The sequence below is a fragment of the Tachyglossus aculeatus genome, chromosome 1 (genome assembly GCF_015852505.1).
Source record: "Tachyglossus aculeatus isolate mTacAcu1 chromosome 1, mTacAcu1.pri, whole genome shotgun sequence".
In the NCBI taxonomy this organism is placed as follows: domain Eukaryota; kingdom Metazoa; phylum Chordata; class Mammalia; order Monotremata; family Tachyglossidae; genus Tachyglossus; species Tachyglossus aculeatus.
The window spans coordinates 2,652,289-2,674,115 of NC_052066.1; the positions used below are offsets into that span (position 1 = coordinate 2,652,289).

A 21,827-nucleotide genomic window follows, 5' to 3' on the forward strand; every position below is an offset into this window, starting at 1 on the left:
TCCATCCATCTTTGCACATAGTAATCAATCAAGGGAGCGGGAATCCATCCATCTTTGCACATAGTAATCAATCAATTGATCAAGGGAGCGGGAATCCATCCATCTTTGCACATAATAAATCAATCAAGGGAGTGGGAATCCATCAATCTTTGCACACAGTAATCAATCAATCGATCAAGGGAGCGGGAATCCATCCATCTTTGCACATAGTAATCAATCAATCGATCAAGGGAACAGGAATCCATCCATCTTTGCACATAGTAATCAATCAAGGGAGCAGGAATCCATCCATCTTTGCACAGAGTAATCAATCAATCGATCAAGGGAGCGGGAATCCATCCATCTTTGCACATAGTAATCAATCAATCGATCAAGGGAGCGTGAATCCATCCAACTTTGCACAGAGTAATCAATCAATCAAGGGAGCGGGAATCCATCCATCTTTGCACATAGTAATCAATCAATCAATCAAGGGAGCAGGAATCCATCCATCTTTGCACATAGTAATCAATCAAGGGAGCAGGAATCCATCCATCTTTGCACATAGTATTCAATCAATCAATCAAGGGAGTGGGAATCCATCCATCTTTGCACATAGTAATCAATCAAGGGAGCAGGAATCCATCCATCTTTGCACATAGTAATCAATCAATCGATCAAGGGAGTGGGAATCCATCCATCTTTGCACATAGTAATCAATCAATCAATCAAGGGAGCAGGAATCCATCCAACTTTGCACAAAGTAATCAATCAATCAATCAAGGGAGTGGGAATCCATCCATCTTTGCACATAGTAATCAATCAATCGATCAAGGGAGCAGGAATCCATCCATCTTTGCACATAGTAATCCATCCATCAATCAAGGGAGTGGGAATCCATCCATCTTTGCACATAGTAATCAATCAAGAGAGCGGGAATCCATCCACCCTTGCACATAGTAATCAATCAATCGATCAAGGGAGCGGGAATCCATCCATCTTTGCACACAGTAATCAATCAAAGGAGCAGGAATCCATCCATCTTTGCACATAGTAATCAATCAATCGATCAAGGGAGCAGGAATCCGTCCATCTTTGCACATAGTAATCAATCAATCAAGGGAGCAGGAATCCATCCATCTTTGCACATAGTAATCAATCAAGGGAGTGGGAATCCATCAATCTTTGCACAGAGTAATCAATCAATCGATCAAGGGAGCGGGAATCCATCCATCTTTGCACATAGTAATCAATCAATCGATCAAGGGAGCAGGAATCCATCAATCTTTGCACATAGTAATCAATCAATTGATCAAGGGAGCGGGAATCCATCCATCTTTGCACATAGTAATCAATCAAGGGAGTGGGAATCCATCCATCTTTGCACAGAGTAATCAATCAATCAAGGGAGCAGGAATCCATCCATCTTTCTACATAGTAATCAATCAATCAATCAAGGGAGCAGGAATCCATCCATCTTTGCACATAGTAATCAATCAAGGGAGCGGGAATCCATCCATCTTTGCACATAGGAATCAATCAATCAATCAAGGGAGCGGGAATCCATCCATCTTTGCACAGAGTAATCAATCAATCAAGGGAGCAGGAATCCATCCAACTTTGCACAAAGTAATCAATCAATCGATCAAGGGAGTGGGAATCCATCCATCTTTGCACATAGTAATCAATCAATCGATCGAGGGAGCGGGAATCCATCCATCTTTGCACATAGTAATCAATCAATCGATCAAGGGAGCAGGAATCCATCCATCTTTGCACATAGTAATCCATCCATCAATCAAGGGAGCGGGAATCCATCCATCTTTGCACATAGTAATCAATCAAGGGAGCGGGAATCCATCCATCTTTGCACATAGTAATCAATCAATTGATCAAGGGAGCGGGAATCCATCCATCTTTGCACATAATAAATCAATCAAGGGAGTGGGAATCCATCAATCTTTGCACACAGTAATCAATCAATCGATCAAGGGAGCGGGAATCCATCCATCTTTGCACATAGTAATCAATCAATCGATCAAGGGAACAGGAATCCATCCATCTTTGCACATAGTAATCAATCAAGAGAGCAGGAATCCATCCATCTTTGCACAGAGTAATCAATCAATCGATCAAGGGAGCGGGAATCCATCCATCTTTGCACATAGTAATCAATCAATCGATCAAGGGAGCGGGAATCCATCCATCTTTGCACAGAGTAATCAATCAATCAAGGGAGCGGGAATCCATCCATCTTTGCACAGAGTAATCAATCAATCAAGGGAGCGGGAATCCATCCATCTTTGCACATAGTAATCAATCAATCAATCAAGGGAGCAGGAATCCATCCATCTTTGCACATAGTATTCAATCAATCAATCAAGGGAGCAGGAATCCATCCATCTTTGCACATAGTAATCAATCAATCGATCAAGGGAGTGGGAATCCATCCATCTTTGCACATAGTAATCAATCAATCAATCAAGGGAGCAGGAATCCATCCAACTTTGCACATAGTAATCCATCCATCAATCAAGGGAGTGGGAATCCATCCATCTTTGCACATAGTAATCAATCAAGGGAGCGGGAATCCATCCACCCTTGCACATAGTAATCAATCAATCGATCAAGGGAGCGGGAATCCAACCATCTTTGCACATAGTAATCAATCCATCAATCAAGGGAGCGGGAATCCATCCATCTTTGCACATAGTAATCAATCAATCGATCAAGGGAGCGGGAATCCAACCATCTCTGCACATAGTAATCAATCAATCGATCAAGGGAGCGGGAATCCATTCATCTTTGCACATAGTAATCAATCAGTCAATCAAGGGAGTGGGAATCCATCCATCTTTGCACAGAGTAATCAATCAATCAAGGGAGCAGGAATCCATCCATCTTTCTACATAGTAATCAATCAATCAATCAAGGGAGCAGGAATCCATCCATCTTTGCACATAGTAATCAATCAAGGGAGCGGGAATCCATCCATCTTTGCACATAGTAATCAATCAATCAATCAAGGGAGCGGGAATCCATCCATCTTTGCACAGAGTAATCAATCAATCAAGGGAGCAGGAATCCATCCAACTTTGCACAAAGTAATCAATCAATCGATCAAGGGAGTGGGAATCCATCCATCTTTGCACATAGTAATCAATCAATCGATCGAGGGAGCGGGAATCCATCCATCTTTGCACATAGTAATCAATCAATCGATCAAGGGAGCAGGAATCCATCCATCTTTGCACATAGTAATCCATCCATCAATCAAGGGAGCGGGAATCCATCCATCTTTGCACATAGTAATCAATCAAGGGAGTGGGAATCCATCCATCTTTGCACATAGTAATCAATCAAGGGAGCGGGAATCCATCCATCTTTGCACATAGTAATCAATCAATTGATCAAGGGAGCGGGAATCCATCCATCTTTGCACATAATAAATCAATCAAGGGAGTGGGAATCCATCAATCTTTGCACACAGTAATCAATCAATCGATCAAGGGAGCGGGAATCCATCCATCTTTGCACATAGTAATCAATCAATCGATCAAGGGAACAGGAATCCATCCATCTTTGCACATAGTAATCAATCAAGGGAGCAGGAATCCATCCATCTTTGCACAGAGTAATCAATCAATCGATCAAGGGAGCGGGAATCCATCCATCTTTGCACATAGTAATCAATCAATCGATCAAGGGAGCGTGAATCCATCCAACTTTGCACAGAGTAATCAATCAATCAAGGGAGCGGGAATCCATCCATCTTTGCACATAGTAATCAATCAATCAATCAAGGGAGCAGGAATCCATCCATCTTTGCACATAGTAATCAATCAAGGGAGCAGGAATCCATCCATCTTTGCACATAGTATTCAATCAATCAATCAAGGGAGTGGGAATCCATCCATCTTTGCACATAGTAATCAATCAAGGGAGCAGGAATCCATCCATCTTTGCACATAGTAATCAATCAATCGATCAAGGGAGTGGGAATCCATCCATCTTTGCACATAGTAATCAATCAATCAATCAAGGGAGCAGGAATCCATCCAACTTTGCACAAAGTAATCAATCAATCAATCAAGGGAGTGGGAATCCATCCATCTTTGCACATAGTAATCAATCAATCGATCAAGGGAGCAGGAATCCATCCATCTTTGCACATAGTAATCCATCCATCAATCAAGGGAGTGGGAATCCATCCATCTTTGCACATAGTAATCAATCAAGGGAGCGGGAATCCATCCACCCTTGCACATAGTAATCAATCAATCGATCAAGGGAGCGGGAATCCATCCATCTTTGCACACAGTAATCAATCAAGGGAGCAGGAATCCATCCATCTTTGCACATAGTAATCAATCAATCGATCAAGGGAGCAGGAATCCGTCCATCTTTGCACATAGTAATCAATCAATCAAGGGAGCAGGAATCCATCCATCTTTGCACATAGTAATCAATCAAGGGAGTGGGAATCCATCAATCTTTGCACAGAGTAATCAATCAATCGATCAAGGGAGCGGGAATCCATCCATCTTTGCACATAGTAATCAATCAATCGATCAAGGGAGCAGGAATCCATCAATCTTTGCACATAGTAATCAATCAATTGATCAAGGGAGCGGGAATCCATCCATCTTTGCACATAGTAATCAATCAAGGGAGTGGGAATCCATCCATCTTTGCACAGAGTAATCAATCAATCAAGGGAGCAGGAATCCATCCATCTTTCTACATAGTAATCAATCAATCAATCAAGGGAGCAGGAATCCATCCATCTTTGCACATAGTAATCAATCAAGGGAGCGGGAATCCATCCATCTTTGCACATAGTAATCAATCAATCAATCAAGGGAGCGGGAATCCATCCATCTTTGCACAGAGTAATCAATCAATCAAGGGAGCAGGAATCCATCCAACTTTGCACAAAGTAATCAATCAATCGATCAAGGGAGTGGGAATCCATCCATCTTTGCACATAGTAATCAATCAATCGATCGAGGGAGCGGGAATCCATCCATCTTTGCACATAGTAATCAATCAATCGATCAAGGGAGCAGGAATCCATCCATCTTTGCACATAGTAATCCATCCATCAATCAAGGGAGCGGGAATCCATCCATCTTTGCACATAGTAATCAATCAAGGGAGCGGGAATCCATCCATCTTTGCACATAGTAATCAATCAATTGATCAAGGGAGTGGGAATCCATCCATCTTTGCACATAATAAATCAATCAAGGGAGTGGGAATCCATCAATCTTTGCACACAGTAATCAATCAATCGATCAAGGGAGCGGGAATCCATCCATCTTTGCACATAGTAATCAATCAATCGATCAAGGGAACAGGAATCCATCCATCTTTGCACATAGTAATCAATCAAGAGAGCAGGAATCCATCCATCTTTGCACAGAGTAATCAATCAATCGATCAAGGGAGCGGGAATCCATCCATCTTTGCACATAGTAATCAATCAATCGATCAAGGGAGCGGGAATCCATCCATCTTTGCACAGAGTAATCAATCAATCAAGGGAGCGGGAATCCATCCATCTTTGCACAGAGTAATCAATCAATCAAGGGAGCGGGAATCCATCCATCTTTGCACATAGTAATCAATCAATCAATCAAGGGAGCAGGAATCCATCCATCTTTGCACATAGTATTCAATCAATCAATCAAGGGAGCAGGAATCCATCCATCTTTGCACATAGTAATCAATCAATCGATCAAGGGAGTGGGAATCCATCCATCTTTGCACATAGTAATCAATCAATCAATCAAGGGAGCAGGAATCCATCCAACTTTGCACATAGTAATCCATCCATCAATCAAGGGAGTGGGAATCCATCCATCTTTGCACATAGTAATCAATCAAGGGAGCGGGAATCCATCCACCCTTGCACATAGTAATCAATCAATCGATCAAGGGAGCGGGAATCCAACCATCTTTGCACATAGTAATCAATCCATCAATCAAGGGAGCGGGAATCCATCCATCTTTGCACATAGTAATCAATCAATCGATCAAGGGAGCGGGAATCCAACCATCTCTGCACATAGTAATCAATCAATCGATCAAGGGAGCGGGAATCCATCCATCTTTGCACATAATAATCAATCAATCAATTAAGGGAGCAGGAATCCATCCATCTTTGCACATAGTAATCAATCAGTCAATCAAGGGAGCGGGAATCCATCCATCTTTGCACAGAGTAATCAATCAATCAATCAAGGGAGCGGGAATCCATCCATCTTTGCACATAGTAATCAATCAAGGGAGCGGGAATCCATCCATCTTTGCACATAGTAATCAATCAAGGGAGCAGGAATCCATCCATCTTTGCACATAGTAATCAATCAATCGATCAAGGGAGCGGGAATCAATTCATCTTTGCACATAGTAATCAATCAATAGATCAAGGGAGCGGGAATCCATCCATCTTTGCACACAGTAATCAATCAATCGATCAAGGGAGCGGGAATCCATCCATCTTTGCACAGAGAGGCCCATCTTTGCACGTTGAGGCCCAGAGAAGTGAAGCGACTTGCTCAAAGTCACACAGCAAAAACTGTGGAGCCAGGATTTGAACCCAGGTCCTTTTGATTCCGACTGAGCCCCCTGTTGGGTAGGGACCGTCTTTATATGCTGCCAACTTGGGCTTCCCAAGCGCTTAGTCCAGTGCTCTGCACACAGTAAGTGCTCAATAAATACGATTGATTGATTGATTGATTCATCCCCATTTGACAGATGAGGGAACCGAGGCCCAGAGAAGTGAAGCGGCTTGCCCAAAGTCACACAGCAAAAGCTGCGGAGCCAGGATTTGAACGCAGGTCCTTTTGATGCCGACTGAGCCCCCTGTTGGGTAGGGACCGTCTTTATATGCTGCCAACTTGGACTTCCCAAGCGCTTAGTCCAGTGCTCTGCACACAGTAAGCGCTCAATAAATACGATTGATTGATTGATTGATTCATCCCCATTTGACAGATGAGGGAACCGAGGCCGACTGAGCCCCCTGTTGGGTAGGGACCGTCTTTATATGTTGCCAACTTGGACTTCCCAAGCGCTTAGTCCAGTGCTCTGCACACAGGAAGCGCTCGATAAATACGATTGATTGATTGATTGATTCATCCCCATTTAACGGATGAGGGAACCGAGGCCCAGAGAAGTGAAGCGACTTGCCCAAAGTCACACAGCAAAAACTGCAGAGCCAGGATTTGAACCCAGGTCCTTTTGATCCCGACTGAGCCCCCTGTTGGGTAGGGACCGTCTCTATATGTTGCCAACTTGGACTTCCCAAGCGCTTAGTACAGTGCTCTGCACGCAGTCAGCGCTCAATAAATATGATTGATTGATTGATTGATCATCATCATGTTCATCATCAATCATATTTATTGAGCGCTTACAATGTGCAGAGCACTGTACTAAGCGCTTGGGAAGTACAAATTGGCAACCTGATTTGAACCCAGGTCCTTTAGATCCCGATTGATTGATTGATTGATTCATCCCCATTTGACGGATGAGGGAACCGAGGCCCAGAGAAGTGAAGCGACTTGTCCAAAGTCACACAGCAAAAGCTGCGGAGCCAGGATTTGAACGCAGGTCCTTTTGATTCCGATTGAGCCCCCTGTTGGGTAGGGACCGTCTCTATATGTTGCCGACTTGGACTTCCCAAGCGCTTAGTCCAGTGCTCTGCACACAGGAAGCGCTCAATAAATACAACTGAATGAATGAATGAATGATTTCCAGGCCCGTGTTTTAGCCTCTAGGCCGCACTGCTTCTTGGACGACGCTAGGCCGGACGAGAAGGGGTGGGGGGCGGCCAATCATCATCAATCGTATTTATTGAGCGCTTACTGTGTGCAGAGCACTGTACTAAGCGCTTGGGAAGTACAAATTGGCAACATACGGAGACGGCCCCTACCCAACAGTGGGCTTACAGTCTAAAAGGGGGAGATAACCTCATCCCCGTGGCCGGCGGGCGCCCGTGATCCCGATCCGCTTCTTCCCACCCCGCCGCCATCTTACCGTGACGATCCGGAACATTGAACAGGTCTGTAGGAATTTGGCCTGGACGTCTTGGTATTCCCGGCTCCCCTCATCCAACTGAACCACTTTCACGTCCTGCTCCTTCATGTCCTCCCACTCTCTGGGGAACTCAAATATCCGTTTTCCTGCCCAGAGGAAAAGGGATCATTCGGTCAGCCATTCAATCATATTTATTGAGCGCTTACTGTGTGCTGAGCACTGTGCTGAGCGCTTGGGAGAGGACAATCTCCTCCTCCTTCACTCTTTGGGGAACTCAAATATCCGTTTTCCTGCCCAGCGGAAAAGGGATCATTCGGTCAGCCATTCAATCATATTTATTGAGCGCTTACTGTGTGCAGAGCACTGTGCTGAGCGCTTGGGAGAGGACAATCTCCTCCTCCTTCACTCTTTGGGGAACTCAAATATCCGTTTTCCTGCCCAGAGGAAAAGGGATCATTCGGTCAGCCATTCAATCATATTTATTGAGCGCTTACTGTGTGCAGAGCACTGTGCTGAGTGCTTGGGAGAGGACAATCTCCTCCTCCACTCTCTGGGGAACTCAAATATCCGTTTTCCTGCCCAGCGGAAAAGGGATCATTCGGTCAGCCATTCAGTCATATTTATGGAACGCTTACTGTGTGCAGAGCACTGTGCTGAGCGCTTGGGAGAGGACAATCTCCTCCTCCCCATCATTTAGTCATTCATTCATTCAATCGTATTTATTGAGTGCTTACTGTGTGCAGAGCACTGTGCTGAGCGCTTCGGAGAGGACAATCTCCTCCTCCCCATCATTTAGTCATTCATTCATTCAATCGTATACATTGAGCACTTACTGTGTGCAGAGCACTGTACTAAGCGCTTGGGAGGGGACAATCTCCTCCATCTTCACTCTTTTGGGAACTCAAATATCCGTTTTCCTGCCCAGCGGAAAAGGGACCATTCACTCAGTTATTCAATCATATTTATGGAACGCTTACTGTGTGCAGAGCACTGTGCTGAGCGCTTGGGAGAGGACAATCTCCTCGTCCCCATCATTTATTCATTCATTCATTCAATCGTATTTATTGAGCGCTTACTATGTGCAGAGCACTGTGCTGAGCGCTTGGGAGAGGATAATCTCCTCCTCCCCATCATTTAGTTATTCATTCATTCATTCAATCAATCATATTTATTGAGCACTTTCTGTGTGCTGAGCACTGTGCTGAGCACTTGGGAGAGGACACTCTCCTTCTCCTTCACTCTTTGGGGAACTCAAATATCTGTTTTCCTTCCCAGCGGAAAAGGGATCATTTGGTCAGCCATTCAATCATATTTATGGAACACTTACTGTGTGCAGAGCACTGTGCTGAGCGCTTGGGAGAGGACAATCTCCTCCTCCCCTTTATTCATTTATTCATTCATTCAATCGTATTTATTGAGCGCTTACTGTGTGCAGAGCACTGTGCTGAGCGCTTGGGAGAGGACAATCTCCCCGTCACCCATCATTTATTCATTCATTTATTCAATTGTATTTATTGAGCGCTTTCTGTGTGCAGAGCACTGTGCTGAGCGCTTGGGAGAGGACAATCTCCTCCTCCTTCACTCTTTGGGGAACTCAAATATCCGTTTTCCTGCCCAGCGGAAAAGGGATCATTTGGTCAGCCATTCAATCATATTTATGGAACGCCTACTGTGTGCAGAGCACTGTGCTGAGCGCTTGGGAGAGGACAATCTCCTCCTCCCCATCATTTAGTCATTCATTCATTCAATCAAACATATTTATTGAGCACTTTCTGTGTGCTGAGCACTGTGCTGAGCGCTTGGGTGAGGACAATCTCTTCCTCCTTCACTCTCTGGGGAACTCAAATATCCGTTTTCCTTCCCAGCGGAAAAGGGATCATTCGGTCAGCCATTCAATCATATTTATGGAACGCTTACTGTGTGCTGAGCACTGTGCTGAACGCTTGGGAGAAGACAATCTCCTCCTCCCCTTCATTTATTTATTCATTCATTCAATCATATTTATTGAGCGTTTACTGTGTGCAGAGCACTGTGCTGAGCGCTTGGGAGAGGACAATCTCCTCCTCCCCATCATTTAGTCATTCATTCATTCAATCGTATTTATTGAGCGCTTACTGTGTGCAGAGCACTGTGCTGAGCGCTTGGGGGAGGACAATCTCCTCCTCCTTCACTCTTTGGGGAACTCAAATATCCGTATTCCTGCCCAGCAGAAAAGGGATCATTCAGTCAGCCATTCAATCATATTTAGGGAACGCTTACTGTGTGCAGAGCACTGTGCTGAGCGCTTGGGAGAGGACAATCTCTTCCTCCCCTTCATTTATTTATTCATTCATTCAATCGTATTTATTGAGCGCTTACTGTGTGCAGAGCACTGTGCTGAGCGCTTGGGAGAGGACAATCTCCCCGTCACCCATCATTTATTCATTCATTCATTCAATTGTATTTATTGAGCGCTTTCTGTGTGCAGAGCACTGTGCTGAGCGCTTGGGAGAGGACAATCTCCTCCTCCTTCACTCTTTGGGGAACTCAAATATCCGTTTTCCTGCCCAGCGGAAAAGGGATCATTTGGTCAGCCATTCAATCATATTTATGGAACGCCTACTGTGTGCAGAGCACTGTGCTGAGCGCTTGGGAGAGGACAATCTCTTCCTCCCCATCATTTAGTCATTCATTCATTCAATCATATTTATTGAGCGTTTACTGTGTGCAGAGCACTGTGCTGAGCGCTTGGGAGAGGACAATCTCCTCCTCCCCATCATTTAGTCATTCATTCATTCATTCAATCAATCATATTTATTGAGCACTTTCTGTGTGCTGAGCACTGTGCTGAGCGCTTCAAAGAGGACAATCTCCTCCTCCTTCACTCTTTGGGGAACTCAAATATCCGTTTTCCTGCCCAGCAGAAAAGGGATCATTTGGTCAGCCATTCAATCATATTTATGGAATGCCTACTGTGTGCAGAGCACTGTGCTGAGCGCTTGGGAGAGGACAATCTTTTCCTCCCCATCATTTATTCATTCATTCATTCAATCATATCTATTGAGCGTTTACTTTGTGCAGAGCACTGTGCTGAGCGCTTGGGAGAGGACAATCTCTTCCTCCCCATCATTTATTCATTCATTCATTCAATCATATTTATTGAGCATTTACTGTGTGCAGAGCACTGTGCTGAGCGCTTGGGAGAGGACAATCTCCTCCTGCCCATCATTTAGTCATTCATTCATTCAATCAATCGTATTTATTGAGCACTTACTGTGTGCAGAGCACTGTACTAAGCGCTTGGGAGAGGACAATCTCCTCCTCCTTCACTCTTTGGGGAACTCAAATATCCGTTTTCCTGCCCAGCGGAAAAGGGATCATTCGGTCAGCCATTCAATCATATTTATGGAACACCTACTGTGTGCAGAGCACTGTGCTGAGCATTTGGGAGAGGAAAATCTCCTCCTCCTTCTCTCTTTGGGGAACTCAAATATCCGTTTTCCTGCCCAGCGGAAAAGGGATCATTCGGTCAGCCATTCAATCATATTTAGGGAACGCTTACTGTGTGCAGAGCACTGTGCTGAGCGCTTGGGAGAGGACAATCTCTTCCTCCCCTTCATTTATTTATTCATTTATTCAATCGTATTTATTGAGCACTTACTGTGTGCAGAGCACTGTGCTGAGCGCTTGGGAGAGGACAATCTCCTCCTCCCCATCATTTAGTCATTCATTCATTCAATCAATCGTATTTATTGAGCGCTTACTGTGTGCAGAGCACGGTGCTGAGCGCTTGGGAGAGGACAATCTCCTCCTCCTTCACTCTCTGGGGAACTCAAATATCCGTTTTCCTGCCCAGCGGAAAAGGGATCATTCGGTCAGCCATTCAGTCATATTTAAGGAACGCCTACTATGTGTGGAGCACTGTGCTGAGCGCTTGGGAGAGGACAATCTCCTCCTCCCCATCATTTAGTCATTCATTCATTCAATCAATCATATTTATTGAGCGCTTACTGTGTGCAGAGCACAGTGCTGAGCGCTTGGGAGAGGACAATCTTCTCCACCTTCAATCAATCAATCAATCAATCGTATTTATTGAGCGCTTACTATGTGCAGAGCACTGTACTAAGCGCTTGGGAAGTACAAATTGGCATCACATAGAGACAGTCCCTACCCGATAGTGGGCTCACAGTCTAAAAGGGGGAGACAGAGAACAGAACCAAACATACCAACAAAATAAAATAAGTAGGATAGAAATGTACAAGTAAAATAAATAAATAAATAAATAAACAGAGTAATAAATATGTACAACCATATATACATATATACAGGTGCTGTGGGGAAGGGAAGGAGGTAAGACGGGGATGGAGAGGGGGACGAGGGGAGAGGAAAGAAGGGGCTCAGTCTGGGAAGGCCTCCTGGAGGAGGTGAGCTCTCAGCAGGGCCTTGAAGGGAGGAAGAGAGCGATCTTGGCGGATGGGCAGAGGGATTGGGGGCATTCCGGGCCCGGGGGAGGACGGGGGCCGGGGGTCGATGGCGGGACAGGCGAGAGCGAGGCCTAACGGTGAGGAGGTGAGCGGTGGAGGAGCGGAGGGTGCGGGCTGGGCTGGGGAAGGAGAGAAGGGAGGTGAGGTAGGAGGGGGCGAGGGGATGGACAGCCTGGAAGCCCAGGGTGAGGAGTTTCTGCCTGATGCGCAGATTGATCGGTAGCCATTGGAGGTTTTTGAGGAGGGGAGTAATATGTCCAGAGCGTTTCTGGACCAAGATAATCCGGGCAGCAGCATGAAGTATGGATTGAAGTGGAGAGAGACACGAGGATGGGAGATCAGAGAGAAGGCTAGTGCAGTAGTCCAGACGGGAGAGGATGAGAGCTTGAATTAGCAGGGTAGCGGTTTGGATGGAGAGGAAAGGGCGGATCTTGGCAATGTTGCGGAGCTGAGACCGGCAGGTTTTGGTGACGGCTTGGATGTGAGGGGGGAATGAGAGAGCGGAGTCGAGGATGACACCAAGGTTGCGGGCTTGTGAGACGGGAAGGATGGTAGTGCCGTCAACAGAGATGGGAAAGTCAGGGAGAGGACAAGGTTTGGGAGGGAAGACAAGGAGCTCAGTCTTCGACATGTTGAGCTTTAGGTGGCGGGCGGACATCCAGATGGAGATGTCCTGAAGGCAGGAGGAGATGCGAGCCTGGAGGGAGAGAGGGGGAGAGAGCAGGGGCAGAGATGGAGATCTGGGTGTCATCAGCGTAGAGGTGATAGTTGAAGCCGTGGGAGCGAATGAGGTCACCGAGGGAGAGAGTGTAGATCGAGAACAGAAGGGGACCAAGCACTGAACCTTGGGGAACTCCCACAGTAAGAGGATGGGAGGGGGAGGAGGAGCCTGCAAAAGAGACTGAGAAAGAACGACCGGAGAGATAAGACGAGAACCAGGAGAGGACGGAGTCTGTGAAACCAAGGTCAGATAACGTGTTGAGGAGAAGGGGGTGGTCCACAGTGTCAAAGGCAGCTGAGAGGTCGAGGAGGATTAGGACCGAGTATGAGCCGTTGGATTTGGCAAGCAGGAGGTCATTGGTGACCTTTGAGAGCGCAGTTTCTGTGGAATGAAGGGGACGGAAGCCAGACTGGAGGGGGTCGAGGACAGAGTTGTTGTTGTTGTTGTTGTTGTTGTTGTTCACTCTCTGGGGAACTCAAATATCCGTTTTCCTGCCCAGCGGAAAAGGGATCATTTGGTCAGCCATTCAATCATATTTATGGAACGCCTACTGTGTGCAGAGCACTGTGCTGAGCGCTTGGGAGAGGACAATCTCCTCCTCCTTCACTCTTTGGGGAACTCAAATATCTGCTTTCCTGCCTAGCGGAAAAGGGATCATTCAGTCAGTCATTCAATCATATTTATGGAATGCCTAATGTGGGCAGAGCACTGTACTGAGCGCTTGGGAGAGGATAATCTCCTCCTCCTTCACTCTTTGGGGAACTCAAATATCCGTTTTCCTGCCCAGCGGAAAAGGGAGCATTCGGTCAGGCATTCAATCATATTTATGGAACGCTTACTGTGTGCAGAGCACTGTGCTGAGCGCTTGGGAGAGGACAATCTCCTCCTCCCCATCATTCATTCATTCATTCATTCAATCGTATTTATTGAGCGCTTAATGTGTGCAGAGTACTGTACTAAGCACTTGGGAAGTCCAAGTTGGCAACATATAGCGATGTTCCCTACCCGACAGCGGGCTCACAGTCTAGAAGGAGGAGACAGACAACAAAACAAATTAACAAAATAAAATACAATACAATAAATAGAATAAACAGAATAGTAAATATCCCCCCACCCTACCTCCTATCCCTCCCCACAGCACCCGCATATATGTTTGTACAGATTGATTACTCTATTTATTTTACTTGTATATATTTACTATTCTATTTATTTTGTTAATGATTCATTCATTCATTCAATCATATGTATTGAGCGCTTACTGGGTGCAGAGCACTGTACTAAGCGCTTGGGAAGTCCAAGTTGGCAACATATAGAGACGGTCCCTACCCAACAGTGAAGTGACTTGCCCAAAGTCACACAGCTGACCGTTGGGAGAGCTGGGACTTGAACCCATGACCCCTGACTCCCGAGCCCATGGTCTTTCCATTGAGCCATTCTTAGATTCGAAGAATAACTGCCTAGAACAGAGCTTTGCAATCAATCAATCAATCGTATTTATAATAATAATAATAATAATAATAATAATAATAATAATAATAATAATGGCATTTGTTAAGCGCTTACTATGTGCAAAGCACTGTTCTATGCGCTGGGGAGGGGAAACAAGGTAATGTGTTTGTCCCATGTGGGGCTCACAGTCTTCATCCCCATTTTACAGATGAGGTAACTGAGGCCCAGAGAAGTGAAGTGACTTACCCAAGGTCACACAGCAGACATGTGGCAGAGTCGGGATTCGAACCTATGATCTCTGACTCCAAAGCCCGGGCTCTTTCCACTGAGTCACGCTGCTTCTATTTATTGAGCGCTATCTATTTATTCTATTTATTGAGCGCTTACTGTGTGCAGAGCACTGAACTAAGCGCTTGGGAAGTCCAAGTCGGCAACATATAGAGACGGTCCCTACCCAACAGTGGGCTCACAGTCTAGAAGGGGGATACAGAGAACAAAACAAAACGTATTAACAAAATAAAATAAATAGAATAAATATGTACAAATAAAATAACTAGACAGAGTAATACATCTGTACAAACATATATCCATATATCCAGGTGTTGTGGGGAAGGGAAGGAGGTAAGATGGGGGGGATGGAGAGGGGGACGAGGGGGAGAGGTTTGCACATAGTAAGCGTTTAATAAAGGCCATTCTAATAATGAATACCGCCGTTGTGATTATTAATCATAACTATTAAGATTATGATTATAATCATAATTATCAAGGCCCTACTGAGAGCTCACCTCCTCCAGGAGGCCTTCCCAGACTGAGCCCCTTCCTTCCTCTCCCCCTCCTCCCCCCTCCACCTCCCCATCTTACCTCCTTCCCTTCCCCACAGCACCCGTATATATGTATATATGTTTGTACAGATTTATTACTCTATTTATTTATTTATTTTACTTGTACATATCTATCCTATTTATTTTATTTTGTTAGTATGTTTGGTTTTGTTCTCCATCTCCCCCTTTTAGACTGTGAGCCCACGGTCGGGTAGGGACCGTCTCTAGATGTTGCCAACTTGAACTTCCCAAGCGCTTAGTTCAGTGCTCTGCACACAGTAAGCGCTCAATAAATACGAGTGATTGATTAATGATGATCAGCCCTGCTGAGAGCTCACCTCCTCCAGGAGGCCTTCCCAGACTGAGCCCCTTCCTTCCTCTCCCCCTCTTCCCCCTCTCCACCCCCACATCTTACCTCCTTCCCTTCCCCACAGCACCCGTATATATGTATATATGTTTGTACAGATTTATTACTCTATTCATTTATTTATTTATTTTACTTGTACATATCTATTCTATTTATTTTATTTTGTTACTATGTTTGGTTTCGTTCTCCGTCTCCCCCTTAGACTGTGAGCCCACTGTTGGGTAGGGACCGTCTCTAGATGTTGCCAATTTGTACTTCCCAAGCGCTTAGTCCAGTGCTCTGCACATAGTAAGCGCTCAATAAATACGATTGATGATGATGATTGATGATGACTGATTGATTGATTGAAGGGAAGGAGGTAAGATGGGGGGATGGAGAGGAGGATGAGGGGGAGAGGTTTGCACCTAGTAAGCGCTTAATAAAGGCCATTATAATAACGACTATCGCCGTTATGATTATTAATGATCACAATGATAGCCAGTACCATAATTACTCATTATTATTATCATTAAAACGGCCGTCTCCGACTCACCTTCTTGCAAGGGGACGCGCTGGAGGGGGAAGCTGTTCCCTTGAGGGTCAGTGACCTGCATAGTGGTAAAGTCCACCTGATGTTCTTTCTGGTTGATCAGAAGGGTGATGACCTGAAAGAGGACGGAGATCGTAATATAATAATAATAATAATAATAATAATAATAATAATAATAATAATAATAATAACAATAATAATAATGGCATTTATTAAGCGCTTACTATGTACAAAGCACTGTTCTAAGCACTGGGGAGGATACAAGCCCCTCAGGTTGTCCCACAGGGGGCTCACAGTCTTCATCCCCATTTTCCAGATGAGGAAACTGAGGCCCAGAGAAGTGAAGTGACTTGCCCCAAGTCACCCAGCTGACAAGTGGTGGAGCCGGGATTTGAACCCGTGACTTCTGACTCCAAAGCCTGGGCTCTTTCCACTGAGCCACGCGGCTTCTCTACGGGATGTGCCCGTATCCACCCCAGCGCTCACTACAGAGCCTGGCCCACAGTCAGCGCTTCGTTCATTTACACTCCCTCGGTGACCTCGTTCGCTCCCATGGCTTCAACTATCATCTCTACGCTGATGATATGTAAATAAAAATAATAATAATAATGATGACATTTATTAAGCACTTACTACATACAAAGCACTGTTCTAAGCACTGGGGAGGATACAAGGTGATCAGGTTGTCCCACGAGGGGCTCACAGTCTTCATCCCCGGAACTGAGGCCCAGAGAAGTGAAGTGACTTGCCCAAAGTCACCCAGCTGACAAGTGGCGGAGCCGGGATTTGAACCCATGACCTCTGACTCCAAAGCCCGAGCTCTTTCCATTGAGCCACGCGGCTTCTCTACGGGATTTGCCCGTATCCACCCCAGCGCTCACTACAGAGCCTGGCCCACAGTCAGCGCTTCATTCATTTACACTCCCTCGGTGACCTCGTTCGCTCCCACGGCTTTAACTATAATCTCTACGCTGATGATATATACATATATATATATATATATGTATATATATATATACATATATATATATATATTTGCACATATTTATTACTCTATTTATGTATTTATTTTACTTGTACATATCTATTCTATTTATTTTATTTTGTTAATATGTTTGGTTTGGTTCTCTGTCTCCCCTTTTTATCAATCAATCAATTCATTCATTCATTCAATCGTATTTATTTATCAATCAATCAATCGCAGTTATTGAGCGCTTACTGTGTGCAGAGCACTGTACTAAGCGCTTGGGAAGTCCAAGTTGGCAACATACAGAGACGGTCCCTACCCAACAGTGGGCTCACAGTCTAGAAGGGGGACAGTCTAGAAGGGACTAGTCTAGTGTCACCTCCACAACGTTGCCCAAATCCGCCCTTTCCTCTCCATCCAAACAGGATGAATGAATTCAATCCACTGTTGGGTAGGGACTGTCTCTCTATGTTGCCAACTTGGACTTCCCAAGCACTTAGTACAGTGCTCTGTACACAGTAAGCGCTCAATAAATATGATTGAATGAATGAAATGAATGTTGGGTGGGGACCGTCTCTATATGTTGCCAACTTGGACTTCCCAAGCGCTTAGTCCAGTGCTCTGCACACTGTAAGCGCTCAATAAAGATGATTGAATGAATGAAATGAATGTTGGGTAGGGACCGTATCTATATGTTGCCAACTTGGACTTCCCAAGCGCTTAGTACAGTGCCCTGCAAACAGTAAGCACTCAATAAAGATGACTGAATGAATGAAATGAATGTTGGGTAGGGACTGTCTCTATATGTTGCCAACTTGGACTTCCCAAGCGCTTAGTACAGTGCTCTGCACACAGTAAGCGCTCAATAAATATGACTGAATGAATGAAATGAATGTTGGGTAGGGACCATCTCTGTATGTTGCCAAGTTGGACTTCCCAAGCGCTTAGTACAGTGCTCTGCACACAGTAAGCGCTCAATAAATATGATTGAATGAATGAAATGAACGTTGGGTGGGGACCATCTCTATATGTTGCCAACTTGGACTTCCCAAGCGCTTAGTACAGTGCTCTGCACACAGTAAGCGCTCAATAAAGATGATTGAATGAATGAAATGAATGTTGGGTGGGGACCATCTCTATATATGTTGCCAACTTGGACTTCCCAAGCGCTTAGTACAGTGCTCCGCACACAGTAAGCGCTCAAAAAAGATGATTGAATGAATGAAATGAATGTTGGGTGGGGACCGTCTCTATATGTTGCCAACTTGGACTTCCCAAGCGCTTAGTACAGTGCTCTGCACACAGTAAGTGCTCAATAAATATGATTGATTGACTGATTGTACAGATTTATTACTCTATTTTACTTGTACATATTTATTCTATTTATTTTATTTTGTTAATACATTTTGCTGTCTGTCTCCCCCTTCTAGAATGTGAGCCCGCTGTTGGGTAGGGACCATCTCTAGATGTTGCCAACTTGGACTTCCCAAGTGCTTAGTCCAGTGTTCTGCACACAGCAAGCGCTCAATAAACCCGACTGAATGAAAATAATAATGGTATTTGTTCTTCCCAAGTGCTTAGTCCAGTGCTCTGCACACAGTAAGCGCTCAATAAACCCAACTGAATGAAAATCATAATGGTATTTGTTCTTCCCAAGGGCTTAGTCCAGTGCTCTGCACACAGTAAGTGCTCAATAAACCCGACTGAATGAAAATAATAATGGCATTTGTTCTTCCCAAGGGCTTAGGCCAGTGCTTTGCACACAGTAAGTGCTCAATTAAGCCCGACTGAATGAAAATAATAATGGCATTTATTCTTCCCAAAGGCTTAGGCCAGTGCTCTGCACACAGTAAGCGCTCCATAAACCCGACTGAATGAAAATAATAATGGCATTTGTTCTTCCCAAGGGCTTAGGCCAGTGCTGTGCACACAGTAAGCGCTGAATAAACCCGTGTGAATGAAAGTAATAATAGTATTTGTTCTTCCCAAGGGCTTAGTCCAGTGCTCTGCACACAGTAAGTGCTCAATTAAGCCCGAATGAATGAAAATAATAATGGCATTTATTCTTCCCAAAGGCTTAGGCCCGGGCTCTGCACGTGGTAAGCGCTCAATAAACCCGACTGAATGAAAATAATAATGGTATTTGTTCTTCCCAAGGTCTTAGGCCAGTGCTCTGCATGCAGTAAGCGCTGAAGAAACCCGACTGAATGAAAATAATAATGGTATTTGTTCTTCCCAAGGGCTTAGGCCAGTGCTCTGCCCACAGTAAGCGCTCCCGACTGAATGAAAATAATAACGGTATTTGTTCTTCCCAAGGGTTTAGGCCAGTGCGCTGCACACAGTAAGTGCTCAATAAACCCGACTGAATGAAAATAATAATGGTATTTGTTCTTCCCAAGGGCTTAGGCCAGTGCTCTGCACACCGTAAGCGCTTAATAAACCCGACTGAATGAAAATAATGACGGTATTTGTTCTTTCCAAGGGCTTAGGCCAGTGCTCTGCACACAGTAAGCACTCAATAAACCCGACTGAATGAAAATAATAATGGGATTTGTTCTTCCCAAGGGCTTAGGCCAGTGCTCTGCACACAGTAAGCGCTCAATAAACCCGACTGAATGAAAGTAATAATGGTATTTGTTCTTCCCAAGGGCTTAGTCCAGTGCTCTGCACACAGTAAGTGCTCAATAAACCCGAATGAATGAAAATAATAATGGGATTTGTTCTTCCCAAGCACTTAGTCCAGTGCTCTGCACACAGTAAGTGCTCAATAAACCCGACTGAATGAAAATAATAATGGCATTTGTTCTTCCCAAGGGCTTAGGCCAGTGCTTTGCACACAGTAAGTGCTCAATTAAGCCCAACTGAATGAAAATAATAATGGCATTTGTTCTTCCCAAGGGCTGAGGCCAGTGTTCTGCACACGGTAAGCGCTCAATAAACCCGACTGAATGAAAGTAATAATAGTATTTGTTCTTCCCAAGGGCTTAGTCCAGTGCTCTGCACCCAGTAAGCGCTCAATTAAGCCCGACTGAATGAAAATAATAATGGCATTTATTCTTCCCAAAGGCTTAGGCCAGTGCTCTGCACACGGTAAGCGCTCCATAAACCCGACTGAATGAAAATAATAATGGTATTTGTTCTTCCCAAGCGCTTAGGCCAGTGTTCTGCACACAGCAAGCGCTCAATAAACCCGACTGAATGAAAATAATAATGGCATTTGTTCTTCCCAAGGGTTTAGGCCAGTGCTCTGCACACAGTAAGTGCTCAATTAAGCCCAACTGAATGAAAATAATAATGGCATTTGTTCTTCCCAAGGGCTTAGGCCAGTGTTCTGCATACGGTAAGCGCTCAATAAACCCGACTGAATGAAAGTAATAATAGTATTTGTTCTTCCCAAGGGCTTAGTCCAGTGCTCTGCACCCAGTAAGCGCTCAATTAAGCCCGACTGAATGAAAATAATAATGGCATTTATTCTTCCCAAAGGCTTAGGCCAGTGCTCTGCACACGGTAAGCGCTCCATAAACCCGACTGAATGAAAATAATAATGGTATTTGTTCTTCCCAAGCGCTTAGGCCAGTGTTCTGCACACAGCATGCGCTCAATAAACCCGACTGAATGAAAACAATAATGGCATTTGTTCTTCCCAAGGGTTTAGGCCAGTGCTCTGCACACAGTAAGCGCTCAATAAACCCGTGTGAATGAAAGTAATAATGGTATTTGTTCTTCCCAAGGGCTTAGTCCAGTGCTCTGCACACAGTAAGTGCTCAATTAAGCCCGACTGAATGAAAATAATAATGGTATTTGTTCTTCCCAAGGGCTTAGGCCAGTGCTCTGCACCCAGTAAGCACTCAATAAACCTGACTGAACGAAAATAATAGCGGTATTTGTTCTTCCCAAGCGCTTAGGCCAGTGCTCTGCACCCAGTAAGCGCTCAATAAACCCAAATGAATGAAAATAATAACGGCATTTGTACTTCCCAAGGGCTTAGTCCAGTGCTCTGCACACAGTAAGCGCTCCCAACTGAATGAAAATAATAACGGTATTTGTTCTTCCCAAGTGCTTAGGCCAGTGCTTTGCACACAGTAAGCGCTCAATAAACCCGTGTGAATAAAAATAATAATAGTATTTGTTCTTCCCAAGGGCTTTGGCCAGTGCTCTGCACACAGTAAGCGCTCCTGACTGAATGAAAATAATAACGGTATTTGTTCTTCCCATGGGCTTAGTCCAGTGCTCTGCACACAGTAAGTGCTCAATAAACCTGACTGAAGAAAATATTAATGGTATTTGTTCTTCCCAAGTGCTTAGGCCAGTGCTCTGCACACAGTAAGCGCTCAATAAGCCTGACTGAATGAAAATAATAATGGCATTTGTTCTTCCCAAGGGCTTAGGCCAGGGCTCTGCACCCAGTAAGCGCTCAATTAAGCCCAACTGAATGAAAATAATAATGGTATTTGTTCTCCCCAAGCACTTAGGCCAGTGCTCTGCACCCAG

At 44.8% G+C, this 21,827-nt stretch overlaps 1 protein-coding gene across 1 annotated transcript in view; it reads right to left on the reverse strand.

The window, feature by feature from the left end:
- LOC119932809 (protein mono-ADP-ribosyltransferase PARP14-like) overlaps window positions 1-21,827 on the reverse strand; it is a 126,488-nt gene that overhangs the window by 8,629 nt on the left and 96,032 nt on the right. Inside the window, exons 15-16 of the mRNA XM_038751964.1 lie at window positions 16,373-16,484; window positions 8,020-8,165 (exon numbers count right to left, since the gene is read on the reverse strand). Coding sequence (XP_038607892.1) covers window positions 8,020-8,165; window positions 16,373-16,484 — 258 coding nt within the window. The remainder of the gene's footprint in view (window positions 1-8,019; window positions 8,166-16,372; window positions 16,485-21,827) is intronic.